This window comes from Lutjanus erythropterus, chromosome 11 (genome assembly GCF_056507025.1).
Source record: "Lutjanus erythropterus isolate fLutEry1 chromosome 11, fLutEry1.hap2, whole genome shotgun sequence".
Lineage (NCBI taxonomy): Eukaryota > Metazoa > Chordata > Actinopteri > Lutjaniformes > Lutjanidae > Lutjanus > Lutjanus erythropterus.
In genome coordinates this window covers 39,167,149-39,186,850 of record NC_139327.1, presented here as the reverse complement: position 1 = coordinate 39,186,850, position 19,702 = coordinate 39,167,149, and the positions used below count along the sequence as shown (strand labels likewise).

At 38.3% G+C, this 19,702-nt stretch overlaps 1 protein-coding gene across 1 annotated transcript in view; it reads right to left on the bottom strand.

Moving 5' to 3' along the window:
• ttc3 (tetratricopeptide repeat domain 3) overlaps positions 1 to 19,702 on the bottom strand; it is a 46,483-nt gene that overhangs the window by 1,264 nt on the left and 25,517 nt on the right. Inside the window, exons 21-46 of the mRNA XM_084730082.1 lie at positions 18,788 to 18,897; positions 18,566 to 18,692; positions 18,065 to 18,187; positions 17,835 to 17,936; positions 17,643 to 17,735; positions 17,504 to 17,568; positions 16,223 to 16,359; positions 14,580 to 14,900; positions 12,864 to 13,139; positions 12,726 to 12,769; positions 11,482 to 11,529; positions 11,315 to 11,394; positions 11,066 to 11,224; positions 9,224 to 9,866; positions 9,042 to 9,110; positions 8,476 to 8,625; positions 8,247 to 8,386; positions 7,961 to 8,029; positions 7,780 to 7,876; positions 6,559 to 6,662; positions 6,390 to 6,474; positions 5,981 to 6,082; positions 5,144 to 5,352; positions 4,862 to 4,976; positions 4,114 to 4,242; positions 761 to 853 (exon numbers count right to left, since the gene is read on the bottom strand). Coding sequence (XP_084586208.1) covers positions 761 to 853; positions 4,114 to 4,242; positions 4,862 to 4,976; positions 5,144 to 5,352; positions 5,981 to 6,082; positions 6,390 to 6,474; positions 6,559 to 6,662; positions 7,780 to 7,876; positions 7,961 to 8,029; positions 8,247 to 8,386; positions 8,476 to 8,625; positions 9,042 to 9,110; positions 9,224 to 9,866; positions 11,066 to 11,224; positions 11,315 to 11,394; positions 11,482 to 11,529; positions 12,726 to 12,769; positions 12,864 to 13,139; positions 14,580 to 14,900; positions 16,223 to 16,359; positions 17,504 to 17,568; positions 17,643 to 17,735; positions 17,835 to 17,936; positions 18,065 to 18,187; positions 18,566 to 18,692; positions 18,788 to 18,897 — 3,690 coding nt within the window. The remainder of the gene's footprint in view (positions 1 to 760; positions 854 to 4,113; positions 4,243 to 4,861; positions 4,977 to 5,143; positions 5,353 to 5,980; positions 6,083 to 6,389; positions 6,475 to 6,558; positions 6,663 to 7,779; positions 7,877 to 7,960; positions 8,030 to 8,246; positions 8,387 to 8,475; positions 8,626 to 9,041; positions 9,111 to 9,223; positions 9,867 to 11,065; positions 11,225 to 11,314; positions 11,395 to 11,481; positions 11,530 to 12,725; positions 12,770 to 12,863; positions 13,140 to 14,579; positions 14,901 to 16,222; positions 16,360 to 17,503; positions 17,569 to 17,642; positions 17,736 to 17,834; positions 17,937 to 18,064; positions 18,188 to 18,565; positions 18,693 to 18,787; positions 18,898 to 19,702) is intronic.

Here is a 19,702-nt window from a genome sequence, read left to right as displayed (position 1 = left end):
TCTACTCGGTAAATTAAGAAACAGGAAAGGAAAGTAATAAGTAGTGAAGTTACTTTTCAAATGCAGTAACTAATTACTTTTTGAGTAACTACCCCAACACTGTCAATTGATCAATTGTTAGTAAAAACAAGTCTGTGTATACTAAATGTTTTTCCCTCTCAATCAAAGTTAAATATTAACCACATACACTTGATTATTGGATAACGTGAAATGCGAGCGTAAGAATTTCGTCGACCAAGTAGAATTTATTTGATCTATTGTCCAATAAAGATCGTCACTGATAGTTTAAACTTTCCGTTAAATTGAAACACTTTTCCCTTGTGTTTTGGCAAAATCTTGTGTTACAGTCTGTACTTCATCTTACCTGCATGTTACTGCAGTGATAAAATAAATCTGGTGTCATAACCAGTTTAAAGTCAAGTACTTGTGTAGAAATATTGATCGTCCAGTTCAGGGAAAGAGTTGACACAGTGATCAGAGATTAAATTTAATTACGCTTCACAGCTACTTTTGAATTTAAGGTTCAGTATTTTTCTGTCTGACACAGAGTCTGTTAAATAACGGGTGAGAAGTGGACGAAAATATGCCACACAATGTGCTTTATGCGTCCATTTTTAAGGATTATGATTGAATAAAATACTGAAATATTAATAAGAAAAGTTTTTGTTACTCCTTTTAGGTAAATTAATTGTTATATTGACCGAATAATGAAAAAGTTAATAGTTGAGGTTTTATCTGCTGCTCTAACTGCTTCACTCACCTCCTTGTGGAAGCTGTGTCTGCACTCCAACACGCAGATGTCGTCTGGACTCATGTCATCGTGACAGATGATGCACGGATCCTCGACGTTCAGCTGCGATCGAGACAGAGACACAGAGTCAAGTCCAAACGGGAGAGATTTTCATTTTTCTCAGTGGCAGTTCAAATATGAGTCATGCTTTTTGTTGTTCCAGATTTTTCTGATGTATGTTGTCAAGCACTGTTCTCTCTGAATAAAATCTGACATTATTAAAGTCCATGTAAAACAATACAGCATACATACATACATATGAGCATACATATGACCATGCATACATACATACATACATACTTATGACCATACATGCATACATATGACCATGCATACATACATACATACTTATGACCATACATACATATGAGCATACATACATACATACATACATACATACTTATGACCATACATGCATACATACATACATACGACCATACATACATACATACATACATATGACCATACATACATACATACATATGACCATGCATACATACATATGAGCATACATACATACATACATACATATGACCATGCATACATACATACATATGACCATGCATACATACATATGAGCATACATGCATACATACATACATACATATGAGCATACATGCATACATACATACATACATATGACCATACATACATACATACATACATATATATGACCATACATACATACATATATACATATATATATAAATTATTTTTATAATTCTTTTAAATTTAAAATTTAAAATGAATTGTGACTTCTTGATGTTATTGAATATTTTTGCATATGTTTATGAAATAAACAATGTTCAAATTGGAAAAGGAACGTTCTTTTTCACTTATGCACCATTATGGTACAATGTTGCCTACAGGCAACGAACCCCAAAAACTTCCAAAAATAAAAATAAAAATAAAATTTCTTCAGATTATGTTTATTTAGTCTATTTTGAGACATAAAAACACATTTCCCTCACTGGCATCATAATGTGTACCATAGAGGGATATGAACATACATACATACATACATACATATGAGCATACATACATACATATGAGCATACATACATATGAGCATACATTCATACATACATATGAGCATACATACATACTTATGACCATACATGCATACATACATATGACCATACATACACACATACATACATACATATGAGCATACATTCATACATATGGCCAAACATATGACCATGCATACAAACATACATACATATGACCATACATACATACATACATACATATGACCATATATACATATGACCATGCATACATACATACATATGACCATACATACATACATACATACTTATGACCATACATGCATACATATGACCATACATACATACACACATACATACGAGCATACATGCATACATACATACATGTGACCATGCATACATACATACATACATACATATGAGCATACATACATACATACATATGAATGTATGCATGGTCATATGTATGTATGCTCATATGACCATACATACATACATACACACATACATACATATATACATACATATGACCATGCATACATACATATATACATACATACATACATGTGACCATACATACATACAGACATACATATGACCATGCATACATACATACATACATATGACCATACATACATATGACCATGCATACATGCATACATATGACCATACATACATACATACATACATATGACCATACATACATATGACCATACATACATACATACATATGACCATACATACATACATACATACATATGACCATACATACATATGACCATGCATACATGCATACATATGACCATACATACATACATACATACATATGACCATACATACATATGACCATACATACATATGACCATACATACATACATACATATGACCATACATACATACATACATACATATGACCATACATACATACACACATACATACATACATATGACCATACATACATACATACATACATATGATCATATATACATATGACCATGCATACATACATACATATGACCATACATACATACTTATGACCATACATGCATACATATGACCATACATACATACACACATACATACGAGCATACATGCATACATACATACATGTGACCATGCATACATACATACATATGAGCATACATACATACATACATATGAATGTATGCATGGTCATATGTATGTATGCTCATATGACCATACATACATACATACACACATACATACATATATACATACATACATATGACCATGCATACATACATATATACATACATACATACATATGAGCATACATACATACATATAACCATGCATACATACATACATACATACATGTGACCATACATACATACATACATACAGACATACATACATACATATGAGCATACATACATACATACATACATACGACCATGCATACATACATACACACATACATACATACATACATATGGCTATACATATGACTATGCATACATACATATGAACATACATACATACATACATACATACATACATACTTATGACCATACATACATACATACATATATATGACCATACATACATACATACATACATACATACATATATATTTAAATTCTTTTCATAATTCTTTTTAATTTAAAATTTAAAATGAATTGTGACTTCTTGATGGTATTGAATATTTTTGCATATGTTTATGAAATAAACAATGTTCAAATTGGAAAAGGAACGTTCTTTTTCACTTACGCACCATTATGGTACAATGTTGCCTACAGGAAACGAACCCCAAAAACTTCCAAAAATAAAAATAAAAATAAAATTTCTTCAGATTATGTTTCATAATGTGTACCATAGAGGGTTAAGATTCCCTAAAACATCTTATCCAACTTTTCTTCCACTGATACTCCAGGTTATTAATGACTGAACAAGCAGTTTGTGATGATCTGTAACTTAAATGTTGCTCAGTTGTAAACTTATCCAGTATTGATTTGTTATTCAATTACTTTGATGCTTAACTTTACTCTTGATTACAGAGGTGGATGATACAGATGTTTAGCTTCATTTGAAGCACCCTGAGTTGCACTTTCTGTCAGAAAGGTGCCTTTACTTTAAATGTGTGTGCAGTGAAAGAAAATCGCTGAATTTCCTTTGCACAGACTTCATGATTGTTATCAGCAGCCTACAGAAGCACAAACCACTGAAAGAAAAGTGTAAAAATGTTTGTTTCTTCTTCATAAAATCAAATCTGCAAAATTTTCGCTGCTTCAAGTCAAACTTCTTGGACTAACGTGAGTACAGCTGATACGACTGGATGATTTTGGACTCACCGCGTTTGAGTGTGTGGGTCTCGGGGCTCCGCCCAGTGACTGCCAGACCGGTGGTACCAGAGGAGGGGTGGCCCTCTGAGCTGGACTCCCACGTCCCTTCATGTTTAACTTGGCAGCATTAAGCCTCTCCTGGGAGGAAAACAACAACAATCAATGTGATGTGACGTGTGTCAGTCCAGTTTCCACAAATTACATCTGAAAAAGTTTCAGATCAGTGTTCAGGAAGGAGTTTAACCTCCAGGAGTTTTTGTCTGATCTCTTTTCCTTGACTTTTCTCCTTAAATCTTTTCCAACGACACCAGTCACTCAATGTTTATTTTCAAAAAGGCTTTCCATAAACAGCTGATATCAGATGGGTTGTCTGATGGTTTATTATGTCTAATCTGTTGTTGTTGTTGTCGGAGGTCTCCGTTACTCCTTCATACAGAGCCTCCAAAGAGCGTTTTCAGAAGAGCGCTGGGAGAAAAACACTTGGTGGACACAGAGGCCTTAATGCTGCTAGTGAGTTTTCTTGAAGTCTTTTTCTAGTGTGTCTGTCAGTCCTCTGGGTTCAGGAAGCAAAGTTCAACCTACAGGTTAAAACAGGATCCTGCAAGTTTGTCTGGGAATCCTTCCCAACAGAAGAATATGAATATAATATCAAAAACAGCTGCTGTGAAATGGTGGGTTCCTGTTATGTTGTCAGTGGTCTTGTTTATGTCATTATGTCTAAAAAACAAAAACAAAAACATTGAGTCCAACCACCTACCTGATGGTCCAGGATCAGCTGGGTCACTCCACCGACCATATCCTGCAACGCCATGCTGCTCAGACTTCCACCGCTGGATGAACGCAACTCCTGAACAAACCTCATCAGGTCTGACCTGAAAACACACACAAACAGTTAAATTATTTTTATTGCTCTTATTCATCCTGAAAGTTGTTTGCTTGCCTGGAACCTAAAACACACAGCTGATCATCTAACAGGAAGAAGTGTAAAGGAAGCAGAATCTGTTTGTGGAATTAGTTTTTGTTTTTTAATCAGTGTTACCTTGTGTAGTCGGGGAACATGGCAGTCAGGCGCTCCATGGCTTTTTCAAACACGGTGCTGTGTGTCGGAGGCTCCAGGCTCCTGGTGGGAGGTCTGTGCTGCGTCTGAACCGGAGCGGGTGGCGTCTCGACCACAGACGGCGGGATGAGCGGAGGAGAGCTGTGGGAGGCTGCAGACGGAGGGACGGACTCTTTGGCTGCTGCAGACGGCTGCTGCAACATCGACAGGAGACAGGAGAGTTTAACATTTCTATTTTTCTACATTTAAACAGTCAGTAGTAGGGATTCACCACCGTTTTTTCTAGTGCATCTAATTTCTGATATTCTACGGTGAAGGATAAAGTATTTCTGTGCCTGTTTGGTCTGATAGTTTTCAGTTTTTTTTCAACTGCAGATGATACAAGTCTGCTGAGAATCTTGATTTTTATCTGGACTTTCAGCTAGAAGTCATTAAAAACAAACAAGCAAAAATCAGCAAGTGAAACCCAAGTATGTTTTAGTAAAACCTGGAAAATAACAAGACTTGATAACTGTGCTGGTGGTGATACTGGTGCTGTTCATCAGCCAGGACTTACGAGCTGACAAATAAAGGATATTTATTGTATTACTTATCTTTTTTCAAAACTATTTATCAATGGAATCAATCGTCCGGTCGACAGAAAGTCAAAAATATTGACCAACTTAAATCCTAAGTCACTAAAGTCCAACGTAACGGCTTTAAATCCATTATTTTGTATAAAGAATAATGAAAAGCAGCATGTTTGAGAATCTAGAACTGCTGTTGTTAATAAACTGTGACATGCTGTACTGGTTTGGTTGAACTGGTGAGAAGTCTTACTGGTGCAGCTGCAGGTTCAGGCTGGTTGCTGACGTTGACTGGATGCAGCTCACTGACTCTTCTGCCTTTCTTCACCTCGTCCAGCTGCTCCTTGTACTGAGTCTGTGGGACATACAGAGACAAAACATCTGGTTTAAACACACACACACACACACACAGTCAACGCAGTGAGTCCGGGACACTTCCAATAAAAATCGATTACTGGTTTGTTTTCAGCTGTTCTGATCAATTGGCTGGACTCCAAACATAAGGAGACGACAGACACTTTGATCACAAGGTCAAATTTCTAATTTTTCCAATACTTTAGTGTATGACAAAGTACCTGAAAATCTAAATACATCCTCATCAACTGTGTTTTAAACAAATCAGCAAATCATTTTGCTAAACATGATATGTGCCAAAGCTGTACCTCCACACTGGAGATCTTCTTCTCAATCTCTTGGACGTTGGCTCTGCAGCTGCTCCTGGTCAGTTCCACATCTGGGTTTGGATATCTGTGTAAGACGAAGGACATCAGGTGTAAATCTGACGCCACGCGGCCTCTCTGATTAAAGCAGGACCGATTTCACTCCTCTCACCTGTGTGCCACTTCGTCCAGTTTGGTCAGCAGAGCCTTGGCGTTGGTCAGCTCTCTGTAGAGGCCGTATAAAACCTGATCCCGACTGCTCTCCACCACTAACAGCTGGAAGAGAAAAAAAGACCAAGTGATTTACTCAAAATGACAAACTGATAGTTTTAAAGCAACTAAACCTTAAACCACAGATACACAGGTTTCTTTAAACGTGGGGAAACCCTCCAGTAAAAGATGTTGAAACCTCTACAGTGGTTGTAGGGGCCACTTTATTAGGCACACCTGTACCATCTATTATTAAATCAATACATAAATTTGACCTTTACAGAGACGATGATTCGGGTTTTGGTGGGATTGTTAGAAACGTGCAAATTCACTTCCGTGTTCATAACTGAGCTCATAGATATGCAGCAATAATACATTGCATTTTTCAAGCAAAAGTGTCAAACACCTGCTTGTTCCAGCTTCTTAAATGTGACGATTTGCTGCTTTTATTTGTCACTTATGTCCGTTAATGAAGAGTCTTTGAGTTTTTGGCGGTTGATTCGACTAAAGAGGCAAATTTAAGACGCCACTTTGTGCTCTGAGAAAATTTAAATTGATTACTCATGAAATAAAACAGCTGTTAGTCAGAGATAAAGCTGGTGATGTTCTTGACTACTCAATACTTTTTTCCCTCCCTTTTTACAGAATATCAGAAATACTTCTAAATATAACGCACTGCACTACAATAACACTTTGAAAGGTAGAGTCAGTAGAATCTGTCTGAGCTGTATGTAAGCGCACCGTGAAGATACCTGACTGTCGAGAACCATTCCAAGAACGTTAACTACCAACATTTTGGGTTGGTGAAGTGTCGCAGCAAAATGAGAACTACAGCCACCACCATGGGTCATAAATGATGATTATACATGTTTTGTTTTGTTTTTAATTAAAATGTTGCATATTATACCTTCAGCTATGACCTCAATGCCAAAACCTATAGATGAATCAACAAGAGTATTTATTTTATTTTTAACTGTATTATTTTAGAATTTGTTCCTCTTTCTTTATTGATTTTGTTTTTTTGTTTTGTATTCTTGTTATGTTTTGAGGCCACCTGTACCTGTTTTGATTTATTATTGTTATGACTCTTTGTCAAAAACACACAAACAACAGATGGAAGATGCTGACAGAACTCGACACACTAAATAAAGCGTCTGATGAGAGTTTAAGAACCGGGACCGACCTGAGCTGCGTGAGACCTCCTGGTGGTCGAAGTGAACGAGGCTTTGCAGCGCTTGATCTCATCCTCCAGACTCATCTTCTCCGCTGCCGACTGATTGCTGAAGAAAACGACAAGAGAGAAAGAAGTGAATAAAAACATTTAAAAGGTTAAGCTTCACCCTCACCTGTCGCTCGTCACTCACCTCAGCTCGAGGAAGTCGCGTAACTTTGTGTCATAGTTGGTGGTGTTCTCTCTGATGTTTCGGGCGAGACTGAATGAAAAAACAGAATCATTAAAGAAAAACACATTGTGATGATGGATCTCTAAAGAAGTGATTACGTAGCTCAGTTGACATATCATGGTTGTTTTATGATAATTTTTTTATAAATATATGACAGATTTCTCCATTAATTTCTGTTTACAGAGACCTGCTGAGGCTATAATCAATAAAAGAGAATAATGAAACAGGTGATCGGCCTCAGTCTTACCTCCCCTGCTCCTCCACCAGCTCTTCTATCTCCACCTTGAGGGACCTCAGTGCCTCCTGGTTGGCTTTCTTCTCCTTCTGGTCCTTCTTCAGCTCCTCCTCCAGCTTCTGCTGGAACAGCACCAGCTCTTTATTGGTCACCTTGACAACAGAAAACAACCAAAAACTGATTAGTCACTGAGATTCAGCTCAGAACTTATACATTTTACTGTAGTTATAACTGGACCTACTTGTATATTGGCAGTGACCTTCTGTACTTCCTCCTCGAGGGAGGCGAGGTCTTCCCTGTGCCTGACGTCGACTTCATCACAGCCGGTCGCCATTTTCTTGATCTGCTCCTCCAGCCTCTTGTTGCTCTTTTCCTTTTTGTTGACGTCACCCTGGAAGAACAAACCAGGCCGAAAAAGGTGAAAAACAAAAACCAGCAGGAGACAAAAACTGATCAGGACATAACGGCTGTTATAACAGCTTTTGTGAACACAGATGGATGGAATCATTTTTAAATCAATATTTTGGTGCCTGATTTTGGTGATCAATGATAATTTTTTTAAGGAAAAAAAGTCAAAATTCTCAGCGTTTGGCTTCTTGAATGTGAATATTTTCTAGTTTATTTACTCCTCTGACAGTAAACTGAATATCTCTGAGTTGCGGATAAAACAAGACATTTGAGGACGTCGTCTTGGACTTTGGGAAACGCTGATCAACAGTTCTCAAAATTTTCTGACATTTTAAAAACAAACAACTATCGATCGAGAAAATAATCGACTATAAAAATAATCATTAGTTGCAGCCTCACCTGGCAGCTCTCGAAACGCTCCAGAAGCTCAGTATTCACAGCGACGCTCCTCATGGCCTCCTGACACGTCTAAGAGAACATAAAGAAAGAGTATTTCAAAATTAGACACATTTCAGCGTAAATGCATGTATTTACATGTTCCATCTGGTTTATTTAAAAAGCTGGTGAATGTTGGTATTAACCTGCACTGCTGCATCTTTCTTCAAAGAGTCTTCCTCAGTTGTCACTGAAGCGACTTCACCTGTAGATGAATCAGTTTCCAAACCTCCACCGTCACCCTCACCAGAATAAAGATCCAGCCCCCCGTCGTCATTAGGTAAAAAGTAAGAGGCCTGATCTTGATCGTCAGTGTCACCCCAAGACATCAAGACATCATTTGGGTGAGGAACTCCACTAGCTGACAGGCCAAGCGGAGGAGGAGGAGGAGTAGGAGGAGGAGGGATAGATCCAAATACATAAGGATTCGGGAGGATGGGATAGACGTCAGTCTGTGCAGATGAATAACTGTTAAGATAGTGTGTGAAAGCGGGGTCATGATGGGATTGCAAATCAAGAGATGGAGAGTCTGTGTCAGGATCCAGTATGACGTCCAGGTCATCCAGGCTGGCTCCGTTTCGAGCCTGCTGTAGGGAGACGGCGTGTTTAGCCAGACCGATCGACCTGCCAATCTTTATGAAGCGAAGGGACTCCAGGAGGAAGGGCTCGAAGCCGCCCGCCTCTTGGATCTTCTGCTGAGCCACAACAGGGAAATTTACCAGTTCTCCCACCAGCAGAGGGTCCTCAGCAACCAGTGGACCGTGCTCCTCCAGGATCTGAGCAAAGTAGCTGCAGGAGCAGAGAGACAGACAAATATAATAAGAACCATAGCAACCTAATGTTAGCTTGTGGCTAGCTAAAGTCGCTAATGGTTATTTGAATACAAAAATGATCCAGAATACTAACAACACACGCTATAAACAAACTGAACTGTAAACAGTGAAGTATTTGATAACTCAGGGATGAAAAACCAAAGACGTCTACTGCAGATTTGACACTGGACGCTAAGTGACAGGCAGACAGTCAAGTGAATATGTCTCACTACATTGTGCAGGTGGAGAAGTGGGCAGATCACAGATTATCTCCCTGTATATGTTTACAGATATGCACCAATATAATGTTTGTTTTTTTAAAAATGCAGAAAATGTTTGGGGTGATTTGCATTAAGCACAACGGTAAACATGTTTGTAGAAGAGAAAATAAATTTACAGACTTCTGAGTTGACTTTTCAGATTATATTCGGCATCCGAGTACAAATAAAAAGATGTTTATTATGTAAATAAATGTTAACATGCGTTTGACATTTTGACTGTGTAGCCTCTGCCGAACGACTTTAACATAGTTTACTTGTACCTTTCTTTCCCTCTTCTGAGATTGTCAAGCCAGACCTCAGAAAACTTGCATGATCAGTGATCAGTTTATTTTTTAGAAATTCTGAATTTTATATTTTAGAAAACAAACTGAGGACAATAGTCTGGAAACAATTATTTTCCCGATAGTCTCTTTTCTTTTTTTCAAACTTATCCAAACCTGAAAATGACTAAAATCAAATTCCACGCACACCTGTGAAGAGCACTGCTATCTATCTATTTTTATTTACTCTTTATTTCCTCAGTGTTCACTTCTACATTTAGTTGGCAATTATATAACACGTTTAAGGATATTTTTTTCTTTAACTGTTATTTGAGAAAGCAGCCTGCAGTGCATAGTCATGTCGTTACAAAATCAGAGCACAATCCACATTAAAAAAAATATTAATTCTAGCTCGAAATTTCACAAAATCTTCCCCCTCTAAAATCAGTATCAGTCTCAAAAATCCCACAAAGGTCGGGGTCGTATGTACGAGGCAGAGTGGTGACCCTCCAATCACAGCTGAGTATTCAGCAGCGTTTTTTATTACTGTGATTTTAATATTTACTTCTTATTTCTTCTGTGTTGACACACTGAAAACATGCTTGTTATTACAGTGAACTGTAGTTTTCACTTACTCATACAAACTCTCTCTTGTTGGATCAGGGTTGTTGTCCAAAATCTTTTTATAGTGACTGCTGCCGTGTCTCGTGCTGTTGTACTGGTCCTCAAAATCGGCCACTTGCTCCCGGAGGTGACTGGGTACACTGAACGGATCACCGGGGTGAAGGAATGATCTGTCGACACGAAAACATCGACGTCACGAACGTGTTATAATCACAGTTATAACACAACACTGCTGCGTCCGCGTGGATGATGCAACTTACAAAGAGTCATCTTCAAAAAAGTCTTGGTCCCACTCATCTCTCTGAGTTACACCTCTCATCCCCGACCAAACAATAACACCCTGGGAGGAAGAGGAGAGGAGGAGGGTGATGCTACACACGTCACATTTTATCTTTACAGGCAACAAATATTAAATCCAACTTCTGACCTTTGGCTCTTTCTGTTTCTTTTTCCGGCCCTTCTTGATAGGAGAATTCTGAGAAGAAATCAAATAAGAAATTAAATCACAAATGAAGTTTAGTGAGGCTGACATTAAAGAACAGGTTGGAACATTTTGGGAAACCCTTTCATACATTTCAGTTATTAAATACAAGACTTTGCTCATATGTGTATCACATTTTTGTTAGTACCTCCCAGCTGCTACTTAACAATAATTCCTGATATAAAAATGACCTGGACCCAGAAAAATGGCAGAAAATTCATTGAAACTGAATTGAATGTCGTGGCTCCTAACACTTCGCCCTCTCCTCCCCAAACCTGAAGTGACGACGAGTCCGACACTGCGAGCTGATCGGCGGTGTGAAGCACGCTGCCTGCTGGGCTCTGTCAACATACTGCTTTAATTCTTGATTTAACCGTTACAAACAGCTGCTCCGTCTTTAAGATTACTGACGATTTCTCACAAGTCAGACACTAAAAAGACACTAACTCATTCAGCAAACATGCAGCATTAATTTTAACTTCATTTAAAGCGAATAAACGTGAAAAGGGCAAAAAAAACCAGACATTTGGCACCAGAATGGTAATTTTAAAGGAGAACATAATGGTTGTGTTGCTGTCAGAGAAGCGAGTATTTGAACTTAACATGTTTCCTTAATATCTGATGACACATATCGATTTCTGCTTTAAGTTAATTTAAGTTATTGCTAAAATTTGTGTGAACTCTCTTGATAGTCCACGGCCACATACAAAACAAATAAATGTATAAATGATCCTATGTCTGCAGCTGGAAGAAGATATTAAAAATCAATTCAATTTAATTTAGACATTTCAGGGAACTGAACTCAACACTTTAAGACTTTTCAAGAACTACAGACACTTATTATTATTCCTATTCTGCAGAATACGTTCTGTTGAGGTGGGACTTTTCTGTTTTGTATGTATATTTTATTATTTATTATTTATTTTTCATTAAAAAAAAATAACTCTGCAAGCGGTTTCCACTCGTTTCATTGTTTCTTTATGCTGAGCAACACTAACTGGCTGTTGGCTTTATATTTATCATACAGACCTGACACTGTTTTTTTATTGTTTCATTTCAAATCTTGTCTAGGAAGAAAATAAGCATATTTCCCAAAACGCCAAACTGTTTGTTTTATGTTTAGTTTATGTGGCAACCAGTGACTTATCAACCCAGGAGAAAAAACTGACATTTGGTTTCTAAAGACTTACATTTTGATTTTCATCAGACTTTTTTAAGACTGAACAATGTCCATCTGAAAAACAAAAAGTTACAAGTCAAATTGTGACGTAAAAGCAAAAACAGGCAACAAATCAAATTAAATGTTAGTAAAAGTGAAATTAACGTACCCATCATATCAAAATATTCATCCAGTATAGTGTGGCAGGCGACATACTGCTCTCTATGCTCCTCCAGAGTCCAGATAAAGAGTCTCATGTCATGAGGCGGGGCTTGTTTTAGGTATTCAGTCACAGTCAAGCCAATGCTTGAAAAAAGCTCCGGTCTAGTACCGAGCTTCTCTATAATCACTTCCTGCAGGGGACCAAAGTTGAGCAAAAAAGCCAAATCCAGCTGCTCCAAGTGTCCCGCGTAGCGTTCGATGAAGGTTTTGGCAGCATTCAGTCCTAAAGAGAGCAGCAGTCAGGTCAGTGAGACGTCACGACCCGAACGCCGACGTCAGTGTCCACCATCTTTACATTAAGCAACAGGTTTGTGTCACTTTTCTACATGTCAGCCAGAAAAGTGAACTTTAAAAAAGACCCATTAGTAAAATTCTGACATAAACAACTCGCCTGTTTACCTCAGGACTAGAAATGACACACACTTACTTACAACGAGCAGAGCTTAGTGTCACACATCCTTTAAGTTGCTGGGTTTAACGTTCTTTGCTTGCTCAGGTCAGAGGTCAAGTTTTACTCACCCATGTACAAATCACTTCATTTATTAGTGGTTATCAAATAACAATAAAGACTAAACTTGTCATGTTTAATCGAACGTCTATAAAATGTCAGGAAATAGTGAAAAAAGTCCAAGGTGACGTCTCTAAATGTCTTGTTTTGTCCATTCAAATACAAAAGATTTTCAGTTTAATATGATAAAAAAAAACAAAGAAAAGCAGGAAATCTCCATATTTAAAAGGAGGAACACAGCATTTTTACATGAAGAATTGCTTGAACTGTAAATCGATTACTGAAATAGTCAATAGTTCATTTCTTTTTTTTTTTTAACCACTTGCCCGGTACACACACATATATTTCAGCTGCCAAGGCTGACATGTTTTACTGGATGCTTTGACAAAATTAAAAATAAATAAATAAAATTCCACATCATTTACACGTATGATATTTTGTTTGTATTATATTTGATCCATCTGACATTTATGGAATTTAATTGATCACAAAAGATTTTATTTTAGAAACAAAAACAATTATTGTTCATTGCTTTTGAGAAAGTTTTATTTTGCCTTGTAATCAGCAAAATAATATTGTAATAACCGTTTTAGTGAAAATAAATAATAAAGACAAGTAGCAAGTGCTCATTTGTAATTGTTTGCAACATCTAAGTGATTATTATATTTTTATGAAAAAACACAAATATCTAAATTTCCACTCAATCTATCTTGAGATGATATTTAAAGTTTTTTATTGATCTATTTAACAGTGTATTTGTGTTTGTGGTAGGAATAATGAAAACTGCATCATGAAATTCAGTAGAATTATGATTCACAGATAAGAGATCTTATAAACCTGCTGTATCATATCTGATACACACATTTTCAAAACAATAAAGTTCCAAATATTGAGTCATGTGCTGTTTCACTTCAGTAAATATTCATATTGAAATATTAGAAACAATAAAACTGTAACTTTCTCAAAATTAGCAAAGATTTCCCTGCTAAAAACATGTGACTCACTACGTGAAGGCAGCCATGATTTTGCACTGCAGTGTGCTGATTATCCACCAGAGGGCAGAGGACGTCTCAGATTGTACACAACAGGAAAGTATTGATGTTGTTTCATGTGTTGAATATGATGCAAACAGACATTAAAGCGTAACATGCTGACCTGAATTGTTGAGCTGACACGCCCAGTTGCTGAGTTTAGGATTTATATCCAGACAGCTGCTGAGTTGTTCGATAAGGATGCGAGCCCAGACCCGGTTCTTCCTCTCCAGGAGCAGCTCGGCGACCTGACCCAGAGTCTCCAGCTGCTCCTCCTGCCAGTTCAGTAACCTCGCAGCGAGCCGGTTCCCCTTCGACGAGTCCAGTTCCAGCCACGGCTTCAGACTTCCGGTCAGGACCGACACGCGGAGGGCTTTCTCCTCTCTCAGCAGCTCCATGTTCTGACTGATCTGCAGGACAACTCGATCCCTGTACACCAACCAGGCTGAAAACACAGCGGGACCCGGACAATAAGTGACTCATCAACACTTTTCTGACTACAACAAAGTAAAAATGCAGCTCTAATGACATCACTGCTGCCTGCCAGCGTCCAAATCTGGTGCTGCAGATTTATATGCAAGCTAGTTCACCGGCGAGCACCGACTCTGGAGGACTTTTTCCTTCTTTATGCTAAAATTAAAGGCTGAGCTGTTACTCCTCCGTCTCCTAGGAGACCAAGGTCATAGACAGATACAGCGCTCTGTCTCCGACTCAACAGACTGAGGCTACAGTGTGCTGAGTGTGACCTGACAGACACACAGTGTGACTGAGGTAGTTAGTTTAGTTTAGTAATAGTTTCTTAGGATCAAACTCCCCAAAAAATCTTCCCTCATATTCAGCTGGGCCAAGAATCAAGGTCAGAATCCTGGAAAAAACAGACCTTCGCTTCTTCTGCTACAGTTAAGATAAAAAGAGGAGGGAGGATCTCTCTCTCTCTCTCTCTCTCTCTCTCGTCTGTTTGTCTGCTCCTGTGCACACAGCTCTCTGTCAGCGCTACACAAAGTTTCCTCTCGTCTCTCTCCTTCTCTTTGGTTCGACACAGCTGACAACAATTCGGAGGAACAAGAACATAATTTAACACAAACAGCAGAGAACGTGTCACTCAACAGCATCCTGACCTGCTGTGCTGGTTTATGAAAATGACTTAATACAATATAGTCTCTGGCTTTTGTTTGATATCTGAAGAGATTTTGAAAAAATATCAATATGCAATTATTTTTGACTGATACCGCAATTGCAATAGGACTGGTGACTGCCTTTAACAATAATCACACCACCTGCAGCTTGAAAATTGCAGTAGACCTTATTGCGATTTTGCAAAAATTTCCATTATTTTTTCAAAACCTACTGGCTATCAGTCGTTAGAGTAGTTAGCACAGATTAAGTCAGAGGGTGTTCATTTAGAAGTATAATCCAGGCTTTAACTTCATAAACCAGGCTTGTTCACTGTGTTATATTAATGTCGTCACCCTGAACCCCGTTCAAAAAACTGGCACATCAATAAAACCGTGCATGATAGTCAATGTGAAAAAAAGAATAGTTGGATATGTTCTGCAAGATCATCATCAATTTTTACAAAATGTTACAAAGCTCCTCTGACAACACGAGATTAGATAAAGGAGGAACCAGGAACGGGACACCAGGACACCAAATGTCTGGATTCTGTCTGGATTTCAAATCAGCTGACCGTAAGTTAAAGACTTCAGTTTCTTCTCAGAGAAACATTCCAGATGTGCGTCACAGCTGTAACAATATTAGAAGCGGTACCTTTGTGTTGAATCTGGGTCGCTGACTCTTCTTTCTTCTGCAGAATCTCATCGTTGATCGCCTGATTCTCTTGAAACGACTGCTTATGCTGCTTCCTCTTGAGTCGGTGCTCTTCCTTTGATTTTAACTTCTTCAGGCTGAAAACATGACGAGAGAAAGGCGGCTGTTTGCAAATCCAATTCTTGTCAATAATAAATAATGATTTGAAAGTAAATATGGTAATAATATTATTAGTACTAATTTAACTTCTAGTAGGACCGTATTTGAATCAAAAAATATTTTGCCCTTCCGTGATTGACTCTTCGCTAAGCCCCGCCCTCCTTAGTTACTGTTGCTACGTCTGCTAAACTTTCCATTCACAATGCATTTATGCAGTTTACAGTGATAACGGCGGCAACATCGAAACTGGCAGTAATTGTTGAAATACGATATGTGATTCCTTAGAGACGTAAACAAAAGCAGCTTCTCATTTTCAGCTGACGACGGTGGATTTTGATGTAGCTGATGTAAGCTAATGCTAATGCTAAGTCAGCTTGAGTCAGCTGAGACGTCTTCAGCCGTTTTAATGTTTCAATCTGACACGTTTTAAAACAAGAACCCTGTGAAAGTGTTTCTGTAAAGTTAGCTAACAGCTACATACATGATATAACGTTAATGCTAACAGACTGAAGCTAAAGCTAGCTTACATCTCAGCAAACACTGGTCAGATGGTGAAATACAGCAGGTATATCTACATGATAGATGACAGAAATACACTCATTAACGTGGGAAAAGGAAGCGCAGGGACTCGATTAGTGCAGCGGACCTCGAGATGGGTCACCCAGCCAGACCGCGATCGCAGAAGACAGCCGGAATAAAAGCTAAGCTAATCCGGTTTAGACCTGAGACAGCGAGCCAGAGAGAAATGCATCGTCATTGACCCGATTCTGCATCAGCCCACATCCTCCTCTTCAAACCAACGCAGAACAAATGCAGACAGGTTTGTCTGAAGGTAAAGTTACTGCAGCTAATGAGCTAGTGTTAGTTAGCCAGGCATGCTAACGTTTGCAGCTTAAGTTAGAACAGATGAAGACAGAGTTTAATCCATTCACCACATGTGCTCTTGTGTTTTAGGTTTTTGAGAGACGACAAAAAGACGCCACCGTCCAGACTCATAAGTATCTCTTCTCAGAGCCTCCTGCACACCTTCAACATGGAGAGAAATGGAAAGCTTGACAGCCCTTGTTACAGTTGCTAAGCTATGATTGGACGGGTCCTACCCCCACTTGACTGCAGTCTCACCTTGTACATTTCTGATTGACTTTTGGCTTCTTTGGCGTCTGTGGTTTGGGAATGGCAACTTCAAACTGAAGAGAGAAAGAACTCAGGTCAAAAACACCTCCTCACACCAATCACGAGCACAAACATAAAATCATCTTACCTTACACTTCACCAGGCCTGTTGGACCATAGATTTTGATACAACAGATTTGTCCGACACAGTCCGGGGTCAAGCAGGAGTCTTGCAGAAAATCCTGCAAAACAAACAAACAAAAAAAACCAAACAACTTAGACTGGAAACAACTGGCCTGAGAGTTGCCTTCAAGAAATGCTGCTATGAAATCTAAATGTACTTTTTCATTCTTTTCAAAGAAGGACGTTGTCTTGAGGGTCTTCCAGCAGGTCATGTGGAATTCAACGATGCATTTCTGACAGCAGCATATCTGAATGAAGCCCTACAAAAAGAAGAATACACACTTAGAATCCATCAGTGATTTTAATCTTTAAATTCACATTTTTACGACTGAATCTAAATATATATGTAAAAAGAACTGTGTGGCTGTTTTTCACGGCTGCCGTTTACCTTAAAATCTGGGTCTGTGAAGTAGATCTCAGACTTCAAATGGCCGTGGCACTTCTCATGTCGACAGATGGCATCAGGAGTAGGAGGAAATTTGCACAACTCAATAGCATCATCCAGAATTTCCTAAACAGAGAAAAAATACAAGTAGGATGAGCCTGACCTGTTTTCACATATGCACTCTGAACTACACCCTGAGAATTAGGGTATAGATACTTTAAGTTCATTTTATTCTGATTTAAATATCAGAATATCTGCCAATACATTTTCTGTGTAAAAACTGCAAACCTGTTTTATATAAATGACGATAAAGTTAAACCTTGAATGGTAAGAGGGTGAATACTATATTTGCAAAATGGTTCAATCTGTAGATATTTAAGTAAATTTAAGTATTTAAAGGGACTACGTGTGGTTCTACGTTCAGACAGTCACATTTTAATCTTTAAGAAAATGTATTTAAAATTGTTTATCAGATAAGAGGACAAACCTGCGATGAAAACATACCTTGAAATAATCTGGATGTGTTTCTTTGACAATCTCTTTTGTTAAAGGCCACGTCAGTTTACCCGGCGTTATTTGATTCTTGACCATCTGCAGGGAATCTGAAAACTGCACCAGAGCGACGACAAATCTGTCGGGAGAAGAGACGCAGATGCCGTTCAGTCTGAAACAGCTTGACGGTGCGAACGTGTCACCGAAAACTGGCGACACCAGAAGCTGCGGTACCTGTTCTCTCGGAGATAAACTCTCCCGATGGCGTAGAAAACCAGACACTGAAATGTTCTCTCCTCATATGATCTGATCTTCTCCAAAAGTTTTTGTGCTTCTCCAAGTTCCTGTGTTCAACAAAGAAACACCACATGTAATTATTGAAGCACCGGAAATTCACTGACAGTTTTTTATGTTATAAACAATTTAAATACTCCAATTATCCTGTACATATAATACCACCGGGGCTTGAGGCACAAATTAACTTTAACAGGAACACACAGAACTCTACAGACATGAAAACAGTGTTTACTGCAGCCTTTTCTAATTTTTTTTCTAATTAATTTTTATGAAAAATAATCTTAGGCTTATTAAGCTTCAGGGGAAACAAGCTGTGAAGAAATGGTCACATATTTAATAAGGTGGGAGGCTGCTGCATGAGCATGTTGCAACATAAGGAAAAAAGAAAAATAAATAGATAAAAAGAAAATATTTTACAAACTGGGACAAACAGCCCCATCAATCACGCTGAAATTAGTTAGATAATCACCAGTTGGACACACATTTTCAAGTTCAACTTGGTAAAAGTTTGTGCTGACCAGCTGGACTTCAATAATCAATTGCTTTGATCGGACGCTAACCAGTTTCCTGTGGAAACTGACAAACATGTATGTTTTTGGAACTACTGGTTAAAAGGGTTAAATGGACTACAAACTACAGTGAGTGATGTACAGACAGTTTAATACTGACTCAAAAATTAATCAAAATGAGCTTTTAATTTTAATAATTGTGATCAAAGGCAGAACTGGCAGTTCTCGTCCAGCGTCCAGCTTGTTTCCAAAGACAACACAGCAAAGCTTACAGTTTGTTCACACTCTACTTGCTGGAGCAACGCATGATGGCACCGTCACCGAACTGCTGTGACTCATGCTC